Consider the following 19,741-nt stretch of genomic DNA (forward strand, 5'->3'; position numbering starts at 1 on the left):
TGAGAACCACCTTAAGTTCAGGATAATCTGTTTTTGTTTTCTACTCTAGTGATGTAGGGAGGAAAAGACTGGTATCACTTGCTATACCTGCCTAGGGACTGGATTCTTTCGACTGGGGTGCTTGATCCAATAGCCCTCAGCTGGTGTGATTCTGTGATGCACCATGAGAAGCTTCTTTCAAGTCTCCATCCAGAATTTCGTGCTCCTCTCCTGCTTCAAGTGCCCCTAGTAAACTGTATGCCGTTTCATAGTCAAGGGACACAAAAGTTTAATTGTGTCATGTTTTGGAAGGAAATTTTTTTTTTATTAATTTTCCAAAAAGTTTTTAAACAAACAAACAAACAAACAAACAAACAAACAAACAAACAAAAATCTCGACCGTATTTAAACCAATCTTAGTAACATTGTTAAATGACTTCCTCGTATCCCCCTGGTTGAATTTCAGTGTATATCATTTTAACAGTTTTCCAAAACCAATATTCTTATAGGATTAACTTAATCACTTAACATCTTTCTTTCTTTCAAATTTGGCATTAAACATATTAATTCATCACATTACATATTTAAATCCTAAGCCTATCTGATATTTGCAAGCTTTTCCAATTAAGTTAATTTAACATATTTAACTAAATAGTCTTTAAATTTCGTTGTCCATTCCTCCTGGTGGTCCTCCTCCTTCTGGTCACGGACTCTTCCAGTCAGGTCGGCTAGCTCCGAAAAATCCATCATTTTCATCTGCCAATCTTCCACTGTTGGCACTTCTTGTGTTTTATAGTTCTTCGCTAACAAAATTCTTGCTGTAGTTGTGGCATACAAAAATAATTTAACATCTTTTGGGGGCAATTCCAAACCTGTTATTCCAAGAAGAAAGGCCTCTGGTTTCTTAATAAATGTATATTTCAACATTTTTTTCAATTCGTTATAAATCTTCTCCCAGAAGCCTTTCACCTTGGGGCAGGTCCACCACATATGATAGAAGGTACCCTCTTTTTCTTTACATTTCCAACTTAGATTATCACTGTTGTGGCATATCTTTGCTAATTTTACAGGAGTCAAATACCATCTATACATCATTTTCATTATATTTTCCTTTAACACTGTACATGCAGTGAATTTGACCCCTTTCTTCCACAATCTTTCCCAGTCTTCAAACATTATATTATGTCCCACATCTCTTGCCCAGTCTATCATCACTGACTTAACTTGTTCATCCTTTGTATGCCATTCCAACAATAAGTTATACATTTTAGACAAATTTTTAACTTTAGAGTCCAACAACTCCGTTTCCAACTTAGATTTTTCTGAAGCAAAACCATTTTTGTTATCTAATTTGTACAATTCATTAATCTGGTGATAATGTAACCAATTTAACTTATCTTTAATCAAATGGTTTTAATTTATAACCTTCTTTGTCCTCTAATAACAAGTCTGAATATCTCAACCACTTGACATCCATATTTAACTTTTTCTGGGCCTTCACCTCCATTGGCGAAAGCCATCTGGGTGTCTTCCTTTCTAAGAGATCTTTATATTTTATCCATACATTGTACAGAGATTTCCTAATTACATGGTTTTTAAAAGCATTATGGGCCTTTACTTTCTCATACCATAAATATGCATGCCATCCAAACACATTGTCAAATCCCTCCAAATCTAAAACATCGGTATCTTCTAATTGTATCTATTCCTTAATCCAGCAAAGTGCAGCCGCTTCAAAATAGATTTTCAAATCCCCCTCTTTCTTTAGAATCTGTTAGTAATTTATATTTAATTCTGGGTTTTTTCCCCTGCCAGATGAATCTAGATAAAGCTTTCTGCCATTCTTTAAAACATTTCACATTATCTATAATTGTGAGGGCTTGAAACAGAAATAACATCTTTGGCAATACATTCATCTTAACCACTGAAATCCGGCCCATTAGTGACAATTTTAAATTTGACCATATCTCTAGATCTCTCTTAATTTCATTCCATAGTTTCTCATAGTTATCTTTGTATAAATTCAGATTTTTCCTGGACAAATTCACTCCCAGATACTTAACTTTTTTCACAAAATCTAGGCCCGTCTTTTCTTGTAATAACTTTCTTTCATCATTATCCAGATTTTTCTCTAATACTTTGGTTTTGCTCTTATTTAACTTAAATCCTGCTACCTGTCCGAATTCCTGTGTCAGCTCCAGTTCTTTTACTGCACTGGAGTCTGGATCCTGTAATGTCAGTACTAAATCATCAGCAAAGGCTTTTAATTTATATTGTTTGGATCCTACTGTAATACCTTTAATTTGATCATCTTTTCTTATCATACTTAGGAATACCTCTAGGACCGAAACGAACAACAGAGGGGAAAGTGGGCACCCTTGCCTGGTTCCCTTCTCGATTCTAATTTCCTCCAATACCACATTATTTACAATAATTTTAGCTTTTTGTTCATGATAGATCGCATTAATACCATTTAAAAAATCTTGACCAACCCCCATACTTTCTAAATTGTGTAACATAAAACTCCAAGATACATTGTCAAAGGCTTTCTCAGCATCAGTAAACATTAACATTGCTTTACAGTTCTTTCTTGCTTCCAGCTTTTCCAAAATATCTACAACATTCCTGATATTATCTTTCATGTGTCTTCCAGGCAGGAAACCTGTTTATGTTCAGACAGAACCTTCTTTAGCCTGTTAGCCAGTATATTCGCAAAAAAAATTATAATCCACATTAAGTAGGGAGATTGGTCTGTAATTCTTGACATTCGCTCTATCTTGATCTTGTTTAGGAATCAGAGTAATATAAGCTTCCTTCCAGGTTTCAGATGCTTTGCCCCCTCCTAGAATCAAATTGTTTACTTCTATCAAAGGTTGGATAAGCCAATCTTTCTTTCTTTTTTAATACAATTTTTATTGAATGATTTTATGTTACAAAAAACAATACAGCCATACCACCACTAAATATAATTAAGAAATAAAAATTACATACATTGATATTTAGTTTGTTATTTGTTATTTACCGTCTTATTTCCTCCCAAACATTGCATACAACAACACACATATGTGCAGACACCCACACACCCACACCCGCACACAAAATGATAATAATGAAAGTAAATATTTTTTCCCCTTTTATCTTACAAAATATTTTCTTCACCTTTGACTTCCTGTCAAGTCCCTTTTCATATATTTTATCTTACATTTCAATGTACACAAAACAATAAACCTTTCTATATAGTTTTTCTAATACATTCTGAAAACATAATAAATCCTTAATTGTTGTCCTCCTTCTTTTATTTTATTTTTTTTATAAATTTTTTATTGGTTTTTCAACACATATTAAAAGACAATACAACACAGTACATAAACAAACAAACATATAAACACGTATAATTTCTTAACCTTTTTTCCCTTAAACCTTCTTTCAGCGACTTCCCCATACCTCCCTTTTCTGCATCCCTGTTTTAAATCTTTCCAGCAACCCCTAATTTCAATTACTTGTAGCACTTTCTTTAAATTCTTTTTCTCATATCCAATTGTTTGTCACTGCAATTCTATTTTACATTACCCAAGACATTTTAACACTCATTAATTTTACAACAATTCTTAAGATAAACTTTAAATTTCTTCCAATCTTCTTCCACCGTCTCTTTCCCTTGGTCACGGATTCTGCCAGTCATCTCAGCCAGTCCCATGTAGTCTATCACCTTTGTCTGCCATTCTTCCAATGTGGGTAGCTCTTGTGTCTTCCAGTACTTTGCTAAGAGTACTCTTGCTGCTGTTGTCGCATACATAAAAAATGTCTTATCTTTCCTTGACACCAATTGGCCTACCATGCCCAGGAGAAAGGCCTCTGGTTTCTTCATGAAAGTGCATTTGAGCACCTTTTTCATTTCATTATAAATCATTTCCCAGAAGACCTTGATCCTTGGGCACGTCCACCAAAGGTGGTAGAAAGTGCCTTCAGTTTCCTTACATTTCCAACATTTGTTATTGGGCGTATGATAAATTTTTGCGAGCTTGACTGGGGTCATGTACCACCTATAAATCATTTTCATAATGTTCTCTCTTAAGGCATTACATGCCGTAAACTTTATGCCGGTAGTCCATAACTGTTCCCAGTCAGCGAACATAATGTCATGACCAATGTCTTGTGCCCATTTAATCATAGCTGATTTAACCGTCTCATCCTGTGTATTCCATTTCAACAGCAAGTTATACATTCTTGACAAATTCTTAGTATTGGGTTCCAAAAGCTCTGTTTCTAATTTTGACCTCTCCACCTGGAAGCCAATTTTCCTGTCCTGTTTGAAGACTTCATTTATCTGGTAGTAATGAAGCCAGTCTCTTACTTTAAACTTCAATTTCTCATAACCCTGCAATTTCACTTTTCCCTCCTCGTACTCTATAATTTCCCAATATTTTGGCCAATTGGATTCCATATTTAGTTTTTTCACTTCCTTAGCTTCCATTGGTGACAACCACCTGGGGGTTTTATTTTCCAACAAATCTTTATACCGAATCCAAACATTATATAATGCTTTCCTAACAATATGGTTTTTGAAGCCTTGATGGATTTTAACCTTGTCATACCATATATATGCATGCCAGCCAAATCTGTTATTAAACCCTTCCAAATCCAAAATGTCTGTGTTTTCAGGAAGCAGCCAGTTTTTCAGCCAGCAGAAAGCCGCTGATTCATAATACAATTTTAAATCCGGCAGGGCAAACCCCCCTCTTTCTTTTGCATCAGTTAGTATCTTAAATTTTATTCTGGGCTTTTTGCCCTGCCAGACAAATCTAGATATATCTTTTTGCCACCTCTTGAAACAGTCAATTTTATCCAAAATCTGCAGTGTTTGGAACAAAAATAACATTCTCGGCAAAACATTCATCTTAATAACAGCAATTCGGCCTAACAAGGAGAGCCTCAAATTTGACCATATTTCTAGATCTTTCTTCACTTCTGTCCAGCATTTCTCATAATTATCTTTAAATAGGTTTACATTCTTAGATGTCAAATTAATCCCCAGGTATTTCACCTTCTTTGCTACCATTAAACCAGTTTCACTCTGAAACTTCTCTCTTTCGACAACTGTTAGATTTTTATCCAATACTTTCGTTTTTTGTTTGTTCAACTTAAAACCTGCTACTTGACCAAATACTTGTATTAACACTAAAACTCTTTTCGTACTAGTGTCTGGCTCTTGTAGAGTTAGTACTAGGTCATCTGCAAACGCTCTCAGTTTATACTGTTTAGCTCCGACCTGTGTTGTCCACCTTCTTTTAGTTCCTTTATCACTTGAATGCTAGCACGGAGTCAAAACTATTATTGTATTTTTGAACATATCTTCTATAACCATCCCATTTTTCCGCAAATTTTTGCTTAGAGTTTCCTCTGAGTTTACTAGTCAGTTGAGCTGTCTCCACCAATTCCTGTAATTTGATTTGCCAATCTGTTATTTTTGGAGCCTCGGGATCTTTCCATCCCTTGGCCACAAGTATACGAGCCGCTGCGGTTGCATACAAGAATACCTCTCTTAGATTTTTTGGGATCTCTTTATCTAAAATACTTAAATGCCTCCGGTTTTTTAGTAAAAGTTATCCCCATCATCTTTTTTAATTCATCGTATATCCCCCCCCCCCAAATCTTAATCTTTTCACACGTCCACCACATGTGGATCATCTCACCGTTATTTCCTCCACATCTCCAACAAGCATTCGCCAAATTTTTATACATTCTTGATAATCTGGAAAGAGTGAGGTATCACCTATGAGCCATTTTCATCATGTTCTCTCTTATATTATGTTGTTGTTTAGTCGTTTAGTCGTGTCCGACTCTTCGTGATAGCTGGCTGTAAATTTCAAATTTACCTTCCATAAGTCTTCCCAATCTTTTAGCATAATTGGACGGCCCACTTCTTGGGCCCACTTTATCATTGAAGCCTTAACCTCCTCATCCATTACTTCATAGTCTAAAAGAAGTCTATACATTTTTGTCATTATTTTAGTTTTACTATTCAGTAATTCTCTTTCAAATCTTGAAGGCTCCTTTTCAAAACCTATCTGCTTATCCTGTCTGAACATTTCATTCACCTGGGAGTAATCTAGCCAACTAGAAAAGTGATCTTTTATTTTCTCATAACATCAATATTAGTTGACCCTCCTCCTCCCTTAATATTGTGTTATACGTTATCCAGTTCTCTTTGATGTTGTTTTTTTTTTTTAACAGCGATTCTTCTAATGGAGAGTTCCGTCTTGGGGTTTTCTGTTCCAAATATCTTTTGTATTTTTCCCACACCTTATATATAGCATTTCTTATTATATGATTTGAAAAACTCCAGTGCACCTTTATTTTCCCATAATTAAGGTAGCCATGCCATCCAAAACGGGTGTCATGACCTTCTAGATCTAAAATATCCCAATTTTTTAATAAACACCAATCTTTCAACCAGAGAAGACATGAGGCTTCGTAATATAGCTTCAAATCCGGTAACCCGAAGCCACCTCTTTCTACAGTATCTATTAATATCTTATGCTTTACTCTTGGTCTTTACCCTTCCACAAAAATCTAGAAATTTCTTTTTGCCACTTGTCAATACTGCTAGTCTTTCCTATAATTGGAATCGTTTGGAATAAAAAGAGTAACTTTGGTAAGGCTATCACTTTTTATTTGATAAGCCAATGTCTTATAGTATTTTGCTGATAGACCATCTGGTCCTGGGGTCTTGCCAAGTTGCATTGAGTTTATTGCATATTCCACTTCCTGTCTTGAAATCAGTCCCTTTAGTAGGATCTTTTTATCCTCAGGAATCTTCTGCAAACCATTGGTTTTAATAAATTGCTCAATCTTGGCCTGGTCCTCTTTCTCCTTTTTATACAGTTGTTTGTAGTACTTGTGAAAACATTTTCTTATGTCCACAGGGTTCTCCACAGACTTTCCTTCTGTTACAATATTTGTGATAGTACTGTATTTTTCACTCTATAAGACGCACCAGACCACAAGACGCACCTAGTTTTTGGAGGAGGAAAACAAGAAAAAAATTATTCTGAATCCCAGAAGCCAGAACAGCAAGAGGGATCGCTGCACAGCGAAAGCAGCGATCCCTCTTGCTGTTTTGGCTCCTGGGATAGCTGCGCAGCCTGCATTCGCTCCATAAGACACACACACATTTCCCCTTACTTTTTAAGAGGGAAAAAGTGAGTCTTATAGAGCAAAAAATACGGTACTTTGCTTTTGCCTCTTTTTTAATTGCCAAGCTAAAAGTTTCCCACATTTATTTGCAGATTCAAAATTCCTTTGTTTCATCCTCCTTAGTTTCCATTCTATTTCTTGATTTATAATCTGTGAATATTGAATCTATAGGGCTTTAATTTTCTTTTGTATCTGCAAATTCTTTGGGTTCCCTCTAAGACCCTTCTCTTTATCTTTTAGTTGTTCCAAAATCTTATCTTTTTTCTCATTCTGTATCTTTATCCTAATTGAATTTTGTTGAATGAGAAATCCTCTCATTACTGCTTTGCTGGCATCCCAAATAACCCTTGTTTCCGTTCCCTGATTCATATTAATTTCGAAATAATCCTTTAGGGCTTTTTGGGCTTTATTTACAATTTGGGTACTTCTCAACAAATCATCATTCATTCTCCATCTGAAGGAACGCTGTAAGGACATTTTCAGTTCCACAAAAACTGCATTGCGGTCTGAGCAGGTTTTAGGGCAAATTTCCGTTTTTGATACTTCAGGAACCAAGTCTCTGGATATTCATAGGTAGTCAGTTCTCAAAAATGATTGGTTTGCATCTGACAAAAAAGTGAAGTCTTTTTCAGTTGGATTTCTGACTCTCCATATGTTTGACAGATCAAATTTGTCAGTTATGTCAAAGAAAGCCTTAGGTAGTCTGCTAGCATTCAATTTTTTTTGCCTCTGAGTCCTATCCATCAAAGTAGATGCAACTCCATTCAGGTCTCCCATTAGAATTAATTTGTAATCCAAATAGTCCAAAAGACTTGTTTCCAAGTTCTTGAAGAATTCCGCTTTGCCATCATTAGGTGCATAGATTCCCAATAACAAATATTTTTCGCCTTGTGCTGTAATTTCCACTGCTATGTGTCTTCCTTCCTCGTCTTTAAAGATCAGTTTTGGGTTCCATTTTTCTTTGATATAAAAAACCACTCCTCTTTTTTTCACTTTGTCCGAAGAAATAAATTCTTGTCCAAGTTTTTTTTCCCTATGATAAAATTTTTCTATGTAGTCTTGTAATATGTGTTTCCTGTAGACAAATTACATCCAAATTCTGTTTTTCCAACACATGATATACCTGTCTCCTTTTCTGAGGAGAATTTAGTCCATTGACATTCCAAGAATAAACTCTCAGCGCCATGATGTTAAATCAAGGGGTCGCCGCTCCTGCCCCTGGCAGCTGCGGGCTTTGCCGTCCAAGTTCCACCGTGTGCTTTTGCAGAAATCTGTCCCTCTCTCCCCACAGTCTTAATTCTTTACTTCCTTCCTTCAAATTTAAACGATAGGCCCTCTGGGAATTCCCACCTGAAAAAAATGTTTTTACTCCTCAAAATGTTTGCCAATTCTGTAAAATTGGATCTCAAATTCAGGAAGTGTCTAGGAATCTCCTTGAAGAGGACGGTGGATTTGTCCTGTATTTTTAAGCCTTTTCTATAATGCAATCCCAAAATGGTATCTCTCTGTTCCTTGGTCTTGAAGACCACTATACAGTCATAGGTTATTTTTCTATCCTTTTTGGGCCCAAATCTGTAAGCTTTTTCTATCCACAACTCAACTTCTTCCTTTTTCAAATCCCACCATGCCACAAAATAGTCCATCAGACACTCCTTGAGTTTCTCCTCATCCAGTTGAGGCACCCCTCTCAATCTCAAATGAGATTCCCTTTCCTTCATTTGAAGAAAGGCAATCGAATTGGCGTTTTCATATTGTAGTCTTTCCAAGTCTGGCACTCTAACTGTCTCTAGCTGTGCCAACCTTGTATCATGTGTAGTTATCTCAGTCATAACCTCTTTCAGTTCAGAACTTAAAGCTTCAATCTTTTTATCCAGTCTTTCTATACCCTCTGTGTTGTGATTTGTATTGTCTCTAATTTCATTCAGTAGTACCATTACAGATTCCTCAAAGGGTGGATTTTTAGAGCCATGTCTTGTGGTTACCTTCTCTTGTTTATCAGCAAACATAATGGCTCAGGAATTTCAAGGTCAGTCCCACAGCTTAGTGGAATGAGAGAGGAAAACAGGATCCCACCACCAGTCCACAGGTGTCAGCCCAGGCAGCCAGCAGCCCCCCTGTTCCATGTTATTAAAGCAGGCTGCGAGTAAAAAGAAGTTTTCCAGATCACATATAAAGTTAACAGACAGTCCTGGAAGTAGAAGACACTGTTAGCTACTTTAAAATGTGTCCAGACAGCCACAGGATACAAAATAACAGAGTCAGTGGAAACGAAGATTGAATGTTTCCTCTTCCATTGTGACCGGGAGGTCTGCAACAGAATGGAGGAGCCTCTTTACTTAAAAACACAGTTCCGCAGGGTTTTTAGCAATTGAAATATTTTCCCCCTCTTCCCCCTGGCAGAAGGGGGGTATAGGTTTAACTTGCAAACTTTCAAAAGTCTTTTTCCGCCTAAGGCTTTGGTCCTTGCTTACCGACTCCGCTTTCTTTCAGCAAAAGGGATCAACCTCCGTTTTTAAATCCCTTCCCCCTCCTCTAATCTTGGTCAAATTAAGACTTTGTTCTTTACTTACAGTTCCAAATTTTGAGTCTTTTTATTGAAGGAATTGGCCGCTCATGATCGCCAGACTCAGAGCTTCGCGCAGTGAAGGAAGCAGTCATTTCCGCTGTGCCACGTCTCCAACCCCACTCACTCTTGGGGCTCTTGCGAGCTTACCGGGGAGCGGGGGAGTCGCAAAAGGGCACCCACCGGATCACCAGGTCCTCAGAACACCCGATCTGAGGTTTTTCCGGGGGACCGCAACACTCTTGCAGTCTCCCCCTGCTTCACAGTGCTGGGGCTCTTTCAGCTGAAAGAGCTCACGTCTGCCATTACTGGGTGTCTAATTGTGTCTTGTTTTGAATGTGTTCCATATTTTCACATTTAAATGCTTGCCCAAAAAACCTGATCCTACGCTGTGGTAACCAGATATGGGCCCTGAGGCATCAGGCACAACCTCACAATCTTCCTTCATCTCATTGAACATTCTCAACATGGCCTTTGAGGTAGTGGTAAGGGGGCTGGCCAATGGCAGAGCTGGCAGAGAACATGTGGGGACCCCAAGGTGAGGAAAACGGATCTGTACCATCTGAATTTTCTCTCTGCTCTCTTGGCATCCATGTGGGGCTAAGGGGTCACTTTTTCATATCTAATGGCAGTGGCCCAAAGTCAGCTCATTTTTGATTAGGATTTTGCCATTTATCAAATCTATTACAGGCCATGCCTTCCTTTTTAGGTCCTCTAGTGGTGTTGTCTGGTGGCATGCATTGGCTACATGTAGCTGTTGTACTTTTTTATCACTATAGAATGCAAGAGCATTAGATGTCCATTTATAGCAGCATAGGGGGAGGGATTCTAGTATTTGAGAGAATGTATGGTCAACATGATAGTAAGTCATTGAAGACTTACTATTTGGAAATGTGGTTTTTTCGTACCTTCACTTAAAACAAAACAGTACTGAGAGAGAGAGAATAGCACTGAATGTGCATACAGCTGTAAGCCTCAGCAATACCTTTGGTGCACAAAGCTGAAAATGTTGGAATGGCTTGGTGGTGAAGCTGCTGGGATTGTACAATATTAGAAGCCTTTCCTTCCTCCCCCCCGGCACAGTTATTTTCACACTTTCCTATGTGTAATCTGCAATTAGCATAGCGGGACTTGTTGCTTCTTAGTAAATGTGTATCGGGTTGTGTGACACAGATCTGTTGCTTACAATGCTGTAGCGATAGAATAAGATTTCTAATAATGCTTGCATATGCAGCAGTTCTGCCGCTTTATACTGAAATGCTACTGTTTGGGCTTCTGTAGGTGAGGGGGAAAAGAGATAACAGGTTTTAGATAAAACACCCATAAAAAAAGCAGAAGCTTGAGTTTTATGGACATCATACTTCATATTCAGGTATGTAGCACTTTACAAAATTGTGAATTTCCAAATTATTACCTACAGTAAAGTGTCCAGTTCCAATCTGCCATCTGTTCCATTGTGGAAGTGATGGGCACTTACAGCAACCACTGCATGGAAAGTCTGCCCCTGTGGTTTTGAATCATGCTGCATCAACAAAGGAAATGGGTTCTGTAGCTTCCAGCAATCACATCATGTGGGCATCATGTGGGCAAAGAAACACTTCCTTTGCCTGCTCTGTTTGAAATCTAGGCGGCTTGAAGACCAAGACAAATCTGCTTCCTGTTTGCAGAGGCAACGGGGGGGGGGGAAGACTCCTCTCTTCCTGCCATTTGCAGATGTTGGTGTTTTTGGCAGGTTCGCAGCTGGATTATTTAATTGCTTAGATCTTGTGGAACAGGCACACTCTCTCCACCTGTGGCCTTGCAGGTGATAGTGGGCTGCAGGTTTCATCACCCCTCACAGCTGGGGCCTCCTCTGTGTCTCCTGCAAGAGGCAGTCTGAGGCAGCTGGCCTTGATTGCCCATTGCCAGTTATATATGGCAATTGTTCAGTGATGCACATCACCTCTTAGACTGGGAATGATGTAATAAATGTGTTAACTAATTTTATTAAAGGGTAAATATTCCTTCTTGTGCAATTGAGCATAAATACTGTGATAAATGCCCTGAGGTGCATGTACTTTTAGAGGAAGAGGGTGTGCATCCTAAAGAGAGAGACATTCATGAATCTCCCTTTTTCAGCACTAAAGCTACTAGCTATGGAGTCTTGTGATAATTGAATTTGTTTATGTCTTGCATAGTCTGTTATGACACTTCCTGTAATCTCCATGTATACCTTCATGTAATGGTTATAGGAGTTGCTCGTGCGTAAGTTGCCGCCACTCCTGGCTAGGTTGCCTGGTTAAACCTTTTCTGTCTGCACAGCCCTTCCCTTCGTGGCTGTTTCAGTCGCTAGCAGAATCCATCAGTGGGCATTTCTTGAACCTCTTCCAGCAAAGAAGTTCTTTGACGCCAAGTCTCCGCCTACTCTCCCTCCATGGAAGTCTTCTGCGCAGGGTGGGTGTGGGCAGCGGAGGACCCGTGCTCTCCCCGCTGGTCTCCGGCGAGGAGTCCAGGAGCCCTCTTGCCGATTCCCCCATCTGCCCCCCTTTATCCCTGGTGTCACGCTGATTTCCTTCCCCAGCCGATGAGCTGCCTCTCTCCCTGCTGGGCCCTTCTCCAGCATCAGTGGCGTAGCGTGGGGGGTGCCAGGGGTGCCGGCCGCACCGGGCGCAACATCTGGGGGGGGCGCAAGTCCAGAGGGAAGGGACAAGCAATCGAGGCTTGGTTGGGGTGGGGGGTCGTCGTCTCCACCACTGCTTCTGTTTCCCGCGAGCTGGGCGCGGCTAGCCATGCAAGCGCGGCGCCTGGCCAAGCGCTCCAGCCTGGGGAGCCGGCGCCTTAGCGCCTCGCCGTCAGCCGCGCAGCCGTTGCCCAAGCTCGACAACTCGTGGGGGCCGCCCCGGCGGGAGGGCTCAGCGGCCACCCTCGGAAGACGTGGTGGTCAACGTGGAGGAGGGCGACGACGCCGACGAGGCGGAGGCGGGCGGCGGAGGAGCGGGAGGCAGCGGCAGCCCGCTGCCACCGGCGGAGCACGCCGGGCCGGGCAAGGGCCACGCGGCCGCCCGGGGGAGCCTCAAGGTGCGTCGGCGTCGCTGGGCGGGAAAAGCGCTGTCAAAGCCGCTGCCTGCCTGGGCCGGCGGGGTCGTCGTTCGTTGCTCTAGTCTCTGGGCTGCGTTCCGGAGGGGCTTCGTAGGGCGACCTCTTGGAAGTTGCGCGGGAGGCGGGCCTCGCTTGTGCCCCCACTTGCTTGCAACCCCGAATTCCAGCTCTGGGTAGGAAGAGAATGGGCGGTTAAGAAAGGGGAAGGGGGCATCGGGGCATACGCAGAGTGCCTTCCCAGCACGAGGCTGGAGGGACGGGGCACCGACTCCATTGCAAGGCAGGCTTGCACATCTGACTGCCCTGCCAAACTGGACGGGAGAACCGCCGCATACCACCCCCGCTGCATAACTGTCCCCCCCACCCCCCTACCTACCCACCCACGTTTATTGCAAGGGAAATCTAGCTGTCTGCAGGGAAGGGGTTGGGTGCATGTAATGTGTGACAAAGGCATCAGGTGTACGTCTACCGTATTGGGTGGAAAGGGTATAAGGGTGGGGAGGTAGAGTGCATTTAAAAAAACCAAAACATTGTGGATTTAAACAAGGAAAATGTAGCATAATCTACTGTTTGTAAGGGCCCTTTGGGGTTGGTTTTACCCATCTCAGACAGTTAGCTCATAGTGTAAATAAAGATGGCTGTTGTTTACATTTTTTTAATAAAAGCATCAACAACGATCCTTTTGCACGGTCTGTTGTGCTGTGTTGCAGAACTTTTTGCAGTTGCAGGCTTAGGGATGGTGTTCTGTGCTACAGTGGCGTAGCGTGGGGGTGCAGGGGGGCCGGCCACACCGGGCGCAACATCTGGGGGGGGCGCGCTCCATGGGTTAGGGGGCGCAAATTACTTGCCTTGCCCCGGGTGCTGACAACCCACGCTACGCCACTGTCCAGCATTGCTTTGGAGCCTTGCCTCCGCCTCTAGCTCCAATGGCAGTTCCCTGACATCCACCTCCCCCCCAGGACCCCCTCCACCCCCGGCCCGACCTTTTGATCCAACTTCGTCCTTTTCCTCGGCCGACAATGCGGGGAATCCCCGGAAGGAGCTGTCGCCATCCTCTGAGGATTCAAAACCCGCTTCCCACCCGCTCCGATCTCTTCCCGCGGGGTGGGCCTCCCAGTCTGATTCTTCTCCCTCTGATGCTTCTCTTCCCTCCTCTTCGGAGGCAGGAAAACCCACAAAGTCCTCTTCGTCGTCTGTGGTTCCAAATTGCTCCTCCCAGAATCTCGCTAGTGGTTTTGGTTTATCTGGGAACAGGCTGTGGAACTCCTCCACAAGATACCCGTCATTGATTGCCTCCGCGGGGACCCACGTGTTTTCTGACCTGGGTTCTCCCTCCCAAGCTACCAAGTACTCCACCTTGCGCCCTCGCCACCTTGAATCGAGTATTTCCGTGGCTTGGTTGTGGTGTTCCCTCTCCTCTACCTGCGGGTGTGTGGTGACTTCTCCCTCCCGCCCCGGGAATTCCCGCCCCTCCCTGTACGGTGAGAGTAGGGACCTATGGAACACCAGGTGTATCTTCATGCTGTCAGGCAACTTGAGCTTGAATGCCACAGGGTTCACCTGCTGTGTTACCTCAAAAGGTCCCAGCCGCCTCGGCTGCAACTTCTTGCACCCTCCCTTAAAGGGTAAACCTTGGGTTGACAACCACACCCGGTCTCCCACCCGTATGGTCCCCCCTTTCTGATGGTGCTTGTCTGCCTGCCTCTTGTAAATTTCCTTGGCCCGCTCCAAGTTCATCTTGAGTTGTTGGTGCAAGGCCTCCATTTCTTCCACAAACTGCTCTGCCGCAGGTACACTCCATCCTTCCTCCCCCCTCCCTGGGAAGGCCCTGGGGTGATACCCATAATTGGCCATGAACGGGCTCATTCCCGTGGACACATGTTCAGCGTTATTGTATGCAAATTCAGCCAGCGCTAGTTTCTCTACCCAATCGTTCTGTCTCTCGCTGACGTAGCAGCGTAGGTATTGCTGTAGTATACTGTTCGCTCTTTCTGCTTGCCCGTTGGTTTCCGGGTGTCTCGCCGTCGAGAAGCCCACCTCGACCTGCAGCAAGCTCATGAGCTTCCTCCAGAACCGGGAAGTAAATTGTTTCCCGCGATCCGAGATGACCCTCGAGGGAGCTCCATGCAGCCTGAAGATGTGATCCACAAACAACCTGGCTGTTTCCTCTGCCGTCACCGCATGTGAGCAAGCTATGAAATGGCACATTTTTGTCAGTAGATCGACTACTACCATGACTGCTGTCTTCCCTCTTGACTTGGGCAAATCTGTCATAAAATCTATGGACACCACCTCCCAGGGTCTTCCCGGCGTGGGTAAGGGTTCCAGTAACCCTGCGGGGGCAGCCCTCTCCCCCTTTGCCCTCTGGCAGCGGTCGCACCCCCGCACATATTCCCGTACATCTTCCCTTACCCTTGGCCACCAGAACTGCCTGGTGACAAGCAGCATGGTCTTGTGCTGACCAAAGTGCCCCGCTGTTGGGTTGTCGTGGAGTTGTTTAAGTACCCTTCCCCTCAAGGTCTCCCCCGGTACGTACAGCGCCCCCTTATAGTACAGTAGCCCTTCCTTTTCCTCAAACTCTCCATGGTTTTCCCTTCCTTCCCGGAGTTCCCTGATTTTACTTTGAGCGAACTCGTCGTTTCTAGTAAGCCTGGCCAGTTCTCGTTTCCCAACCAACACTCCCCTACACACCCATCGGTTTTCGGGGAACACGTGTCGGACTTCCGGCAGTCCCTCTCCTTCCATGTACTCCGGCTTCCGTGCTCTCCCCGCTGGTCTCCGGCGAGGAGTCCTGGAGCCCTCTTGCCGATTCCCCCATCTGCCCCCCTTTATCCCTGGTGTCACACTGATTTCCTTCCCCAGCCAATGAGCTGCCTCTCTCCCTGCTGGGGCCTTCTCCAGCATTGCTTTGGAGTCTTCCCTCCGCCTCTAGCTCCGATGGCAGTTCCCTGACACTTCATGACATTATGCAATTCTTTGTGTACTGTAAATGTCTGGTGTCAGCAGCTGACTAACCTGTATCTATCTATCTTTCTTTCTTTCTTTCTTTCTTTCTTTCTTTCTTTCTTTCTTTCTTTCTTTTTTTCTTTCAGAGTAGTAGAGATTGCAGCTTGCCATTCTGCTCACACTTCTGCTGCCAAGACACAGAGTGGCCTGGTATATATGTGGGGCCAGTGTCGGGGGCAATCGGTGGTTCTTCCCCATGTTACCCACTTTTCCTGCACTGATGATGTGTTTGCTTGCTTTTCCACTCCTGCTGTGATGTGGCGTCTACTCTCAGTAGGTGAGAACATGCTCAACTTTTTATTATTAAACACTGAAAACAAGCTTCTAGTTTCGCTGGCTTGGGGTGGGAGGAAGCACTGGGCAAAGTCTGCCAAAGGATGCAAATACCAAAAAGGATTTGAGTCAGGCTTCTAATGGTCAGAAGGCACAGCTTTGCTTGTTTTCATTGCTTGTCCTTCTCTATAGTATTACTATAGAGTGAACTTCGTGCAGGACCAGGGGTGGGCAGGCAGGGATTTGAACTTTGGTTGTTGTCCAGCACGCTAACCTCCAGGCTACAGTGGCTCTAACACGGCTGCTGTTTATTTTTACAGAGCTTGGAGATGAGGTTTTCCAAACTCTGTCCAGGCTTGATAGTCAAACAATCACTTCTGGTACCCTGTGAAAAATAGTAAAAATGCCTCACTACATTCAGAACAAGTATAGCTGGCTGCTCCCTGCACAAATAATGGTGAGGAGGTTATAGGACCAAAGGCATTGTTCTCGTATCTCTCTCTCTCTCTCTCTCTCAAGTCTCAATCCCTTCATGTCCTTTTTAAGAATTTCAGCACTCTTCTCTCCACCCTGGGAGTGTACCATACATAAAGAACAGAGTCTCCTTCATCTCCAAAATCTAGATCTGTTTCCCAAACTCTCAACCACTGGCATTTCACAAAATGCTTTCCTCTCTTCCTATAGGCAGGTTCTTTGCACCTGCCCTGGCACAACATCATCTGTACGAGAGCAGAGTCCAACACCTGAGCTAACAAGGCTAGGGAATACCATCTCCACAAAAAGTCCCGTCAGTGACTTTCTGTCAACTGCGCCACCACAGTTTCCCCCAGATGAATTTCTCTCAGTCTCTTGGTTAACATCTCTCTGTGTTGTCCACCCGAGACTTCCAATAGCAAGATTTAGCAGAGTCTCCAGCTTTAGATCCCTTAAGGGTGAGCTGTCCATGGAAGGCAATCATGTAGTGTAGCTGTGATTGGATGGCAGTGGTCCTTAATTGAGCAAAAGGAAGGAGCAAAGATGAAAGTTCACGCTATTTAGCATGGAAAATGTAATTGTGGGTTTTAAAAAAAATCTTAAAAGTGCATCATGTCCATATGCAAAGTATACAAAGCCACACAGTTTCAGCCGAAAGAAGACCTCAGAGGGACTGACCTCTTGCTGCAATGTGAGAGCTTTTGGCTAGATGTTCAAAACAGTCTCAGCCCCATCTCTGATTTGCAATATTAATACTACAGAAATGTGGTAAGCAGTTCTTAGCAATAACACACACCTGCCACCTGCGGTATTGGCATTTGCAGTGCATTTTTTAAAAAATGCTTAAAACTTAAACTTAGATCATCCTTTATGTGGGAAAATACAACTTGAAGTATTAACTATTCTCTTTTTTGTTCTAGGCAGGCCCACTGATGCTCAATTACAGCTATGCTGTAAACATCCTGGATTTCTTTCCATTTTCAATGGGCAGCTTTCACTTATTTCTGTGGGAGGGGAAAATAGCATCAAAGGGACCCAAAAGTTCAGCCTCCAGACCATTGGATTGCCACTCTTGGCTTTTCCTGTGGATAGTGCAAAATACCCATCTTTCATGCGGTGGGGGGTGAGAGAGGTCAGCTGCAATGCCTTTTAGCAGAGGGCGCTTGCTGGGAGAAGTGATCAGGATTGGGGGGAAGGGATGGAGCAGGATTCTGTTCAAGGTCTGGTCGCACCTGGCCCCAGTCCCGCCACCACACATTTGGACTGTTGGCTTGTCAAGATTCTGTTTTTAATTTAAAAGAAAAAGCAAGTCTCCAGCTATTTTAGAATTGTAAATAAGAGGCAAAATATTTGCATTTGACCCAAATATTTTATAGGAAACAAGAACTTGCTCTTGTCTTTCATTGCTCCTAACTAATGAAGGAAGTGAAATAAAACCTTTAGTGACATGCCCACTATCTGGAGAAAGGACTTTTGGTTCATTTTAAAGCTCTTAGTTGCTCTTCCTGTGGTAGAAGCATCCATAGAGAACAATGGAAAGAGCTAGAATTTTAGTGTCGCTCTGATTGGGAGAAAGAGTGACAAGAGAGAGCAGCCAAGGCAGGAGTTCGGGATCCCTCCCTCAAGTTTAACTTCAGACAAAAAATGTGACTTCTCATTTGTAAAAGTACCCTGAGAATGAAAATGTGAATGCAGGCCGTGATTATTATCTCCATATTGGGTTTTTTGGCAGGTGATGCTGGGCGGTTTTAGCTGAGAGACTTTAATGAGTTCTGCTCATTGCTGGAATGGGAAGCTGAGAGAATACTGTTGTGTTTCCATTCTCCTGGCCAGGCATAGGCAAACTCCGGCCCTCCAGATGTTTGGGACTACAATTCCCATCACCCCTAGCTAACAGGACCTGTGGTCAGGGATGATGGGAATTGTAGTCCCAACATCTGGAGGGCCGGAGTTTGCCTATGCCTATGCCTGCTCCTGGCTTTGGATTTTATTTATTTTTAACCCATGTATGTGGGTGAGGTGCTGTGAAGTTAACTGCAACAGCAGCACTTGGGAGAATGGGATGACTCTTGCAAGTGGCTTTCAGCAGTTTTAAAAACCAACAGCCCAAAGGGAAAATGTTAAGCATGCTCCAAAAAAATTCATGTCCCCAGGAGTGCATTTTCCTTTTTCTTAAAAAGAAGAAGTAGATTGGGTCTCAGGGCTGTTATGCAGCAATATTTTAACACACTCTTTTAAGTTGTTACTAAGTTGCTATTGCAGCCGCCACCCTCACCCAATAAAGCAAGCAGCAGTGGAAATGAAAAGGCTAAGGAGAATTAATGCTGTTTTAAAATGACAGAGTGGGAGACTAGTGACACAACAGCAGAGGCTGGTAACTTCATTAACCTCCTGCTCATTTTGAGCAAATGCTGGCCTGGTTTTTTAAAAAAAGAGCACATGAACAACAGAACATATTTTTCCTTGATAGAGATTGCCCCCAATTATGACAGCCAGAATTTAAACAGTCAGCTAATCACAGTGACAATTCTGTGGATTCCTCCTTAATGAACTTGTGGAAAACTGTCCCCTCTCCTTTTAACATGTATTTGCATCTTTAATTAAGACAGAAGCTGGTTTGTGGGGGAAAGGCATCCAAAATGCAGTACTTCATAAGAAACTGCAGGACAGATGCAGATTATGGTTAGCTCTGTGTGTATGTTGCTTCTCAAACCAGCAGTGAAAGCACCTTGGATGCAGACTGTGTACGGAGCCTTAATATTGCTTTCAGTATAATGATGTTTAATCTTTGCAGAGCATGAGGACTTCTTAACAGTGACAGAGTCCCTGAAGAGAGAATTTGATAGCCCTGAAACCTCGGATCTAAAATTTAGAGTAGATGGAAAATTCATTTATGTACATAAAGCTGTCTTGAAAATCAGGTAATACTTGTGTCTAATGCCTGTGGCCGAGTGCTAATGCTATGTCCAAAGTGTCTAATAAACTTGATTGTTCATCTTTGTTTCTTTAATCAGCCAGACCTTTCCCACTCCTTTTATTTTAATTTGTTTTATTCTCATGCCAGGTTCATCCAAACTTCACCAGTCTCCCACTTCCTATTGCAGATCTTGGTGCAGTATATGCTTTCAACAACATTAAATAACATTTCATAGAAATTAGATAAAAATGAAA

At 42.8% G+C, this 19,741-nt stretch overlaps 1 protein-coding gene across 11 annotated transcripts in view; it reads left to right on the forward strand.

Annotated features, from left to right (window-relative positions):
- RCBTB1 (RCC1 and BTB domain containing protein 1) overlaps nucleotides 1-19,741 on the forward strand; it is a 45,105-nt gene that overhangs the window by 11,961 nt on the left and 13,403 nt on the right. For 6 of the 11 annotated variants that reach the window (XM_083606565.1, XM_083606568.1, XM_083606566.1 and 3 more), the window contains exons 8-9: nucleotides 15,910-16,100; nucleotides 19,365-19,491. In XM_083606565.1, coding sequence (XP_083462691.1) covers nucleotides 15,910-16,100; nucleotides 19,365-19,491 — 318 coding nt within the window. Of the gene's footprint in view, nucleotides 1-15,909; nucleotides 16,101-17,490; nucleotides 19,584-19,741 lie in introns of those variants that run through there. The other 5 variants (XR_014546325.1, XR_014546327.1, XR_014546324.1 and 2 more) reach the window with 4 other exon arrangements.

This window comes from Podarcis filfolensis (assembly GCF_964270895.1).
Source record: "Podarcis filfolensis genome assembly, chromosome: 3".
Classification (NCBI taxonomy): Eukaryota; Metazoa; Chordata; class Lepidosauria; order Squamata; family Lacertidae; genus Podarcis; species Podarcis filfolensis.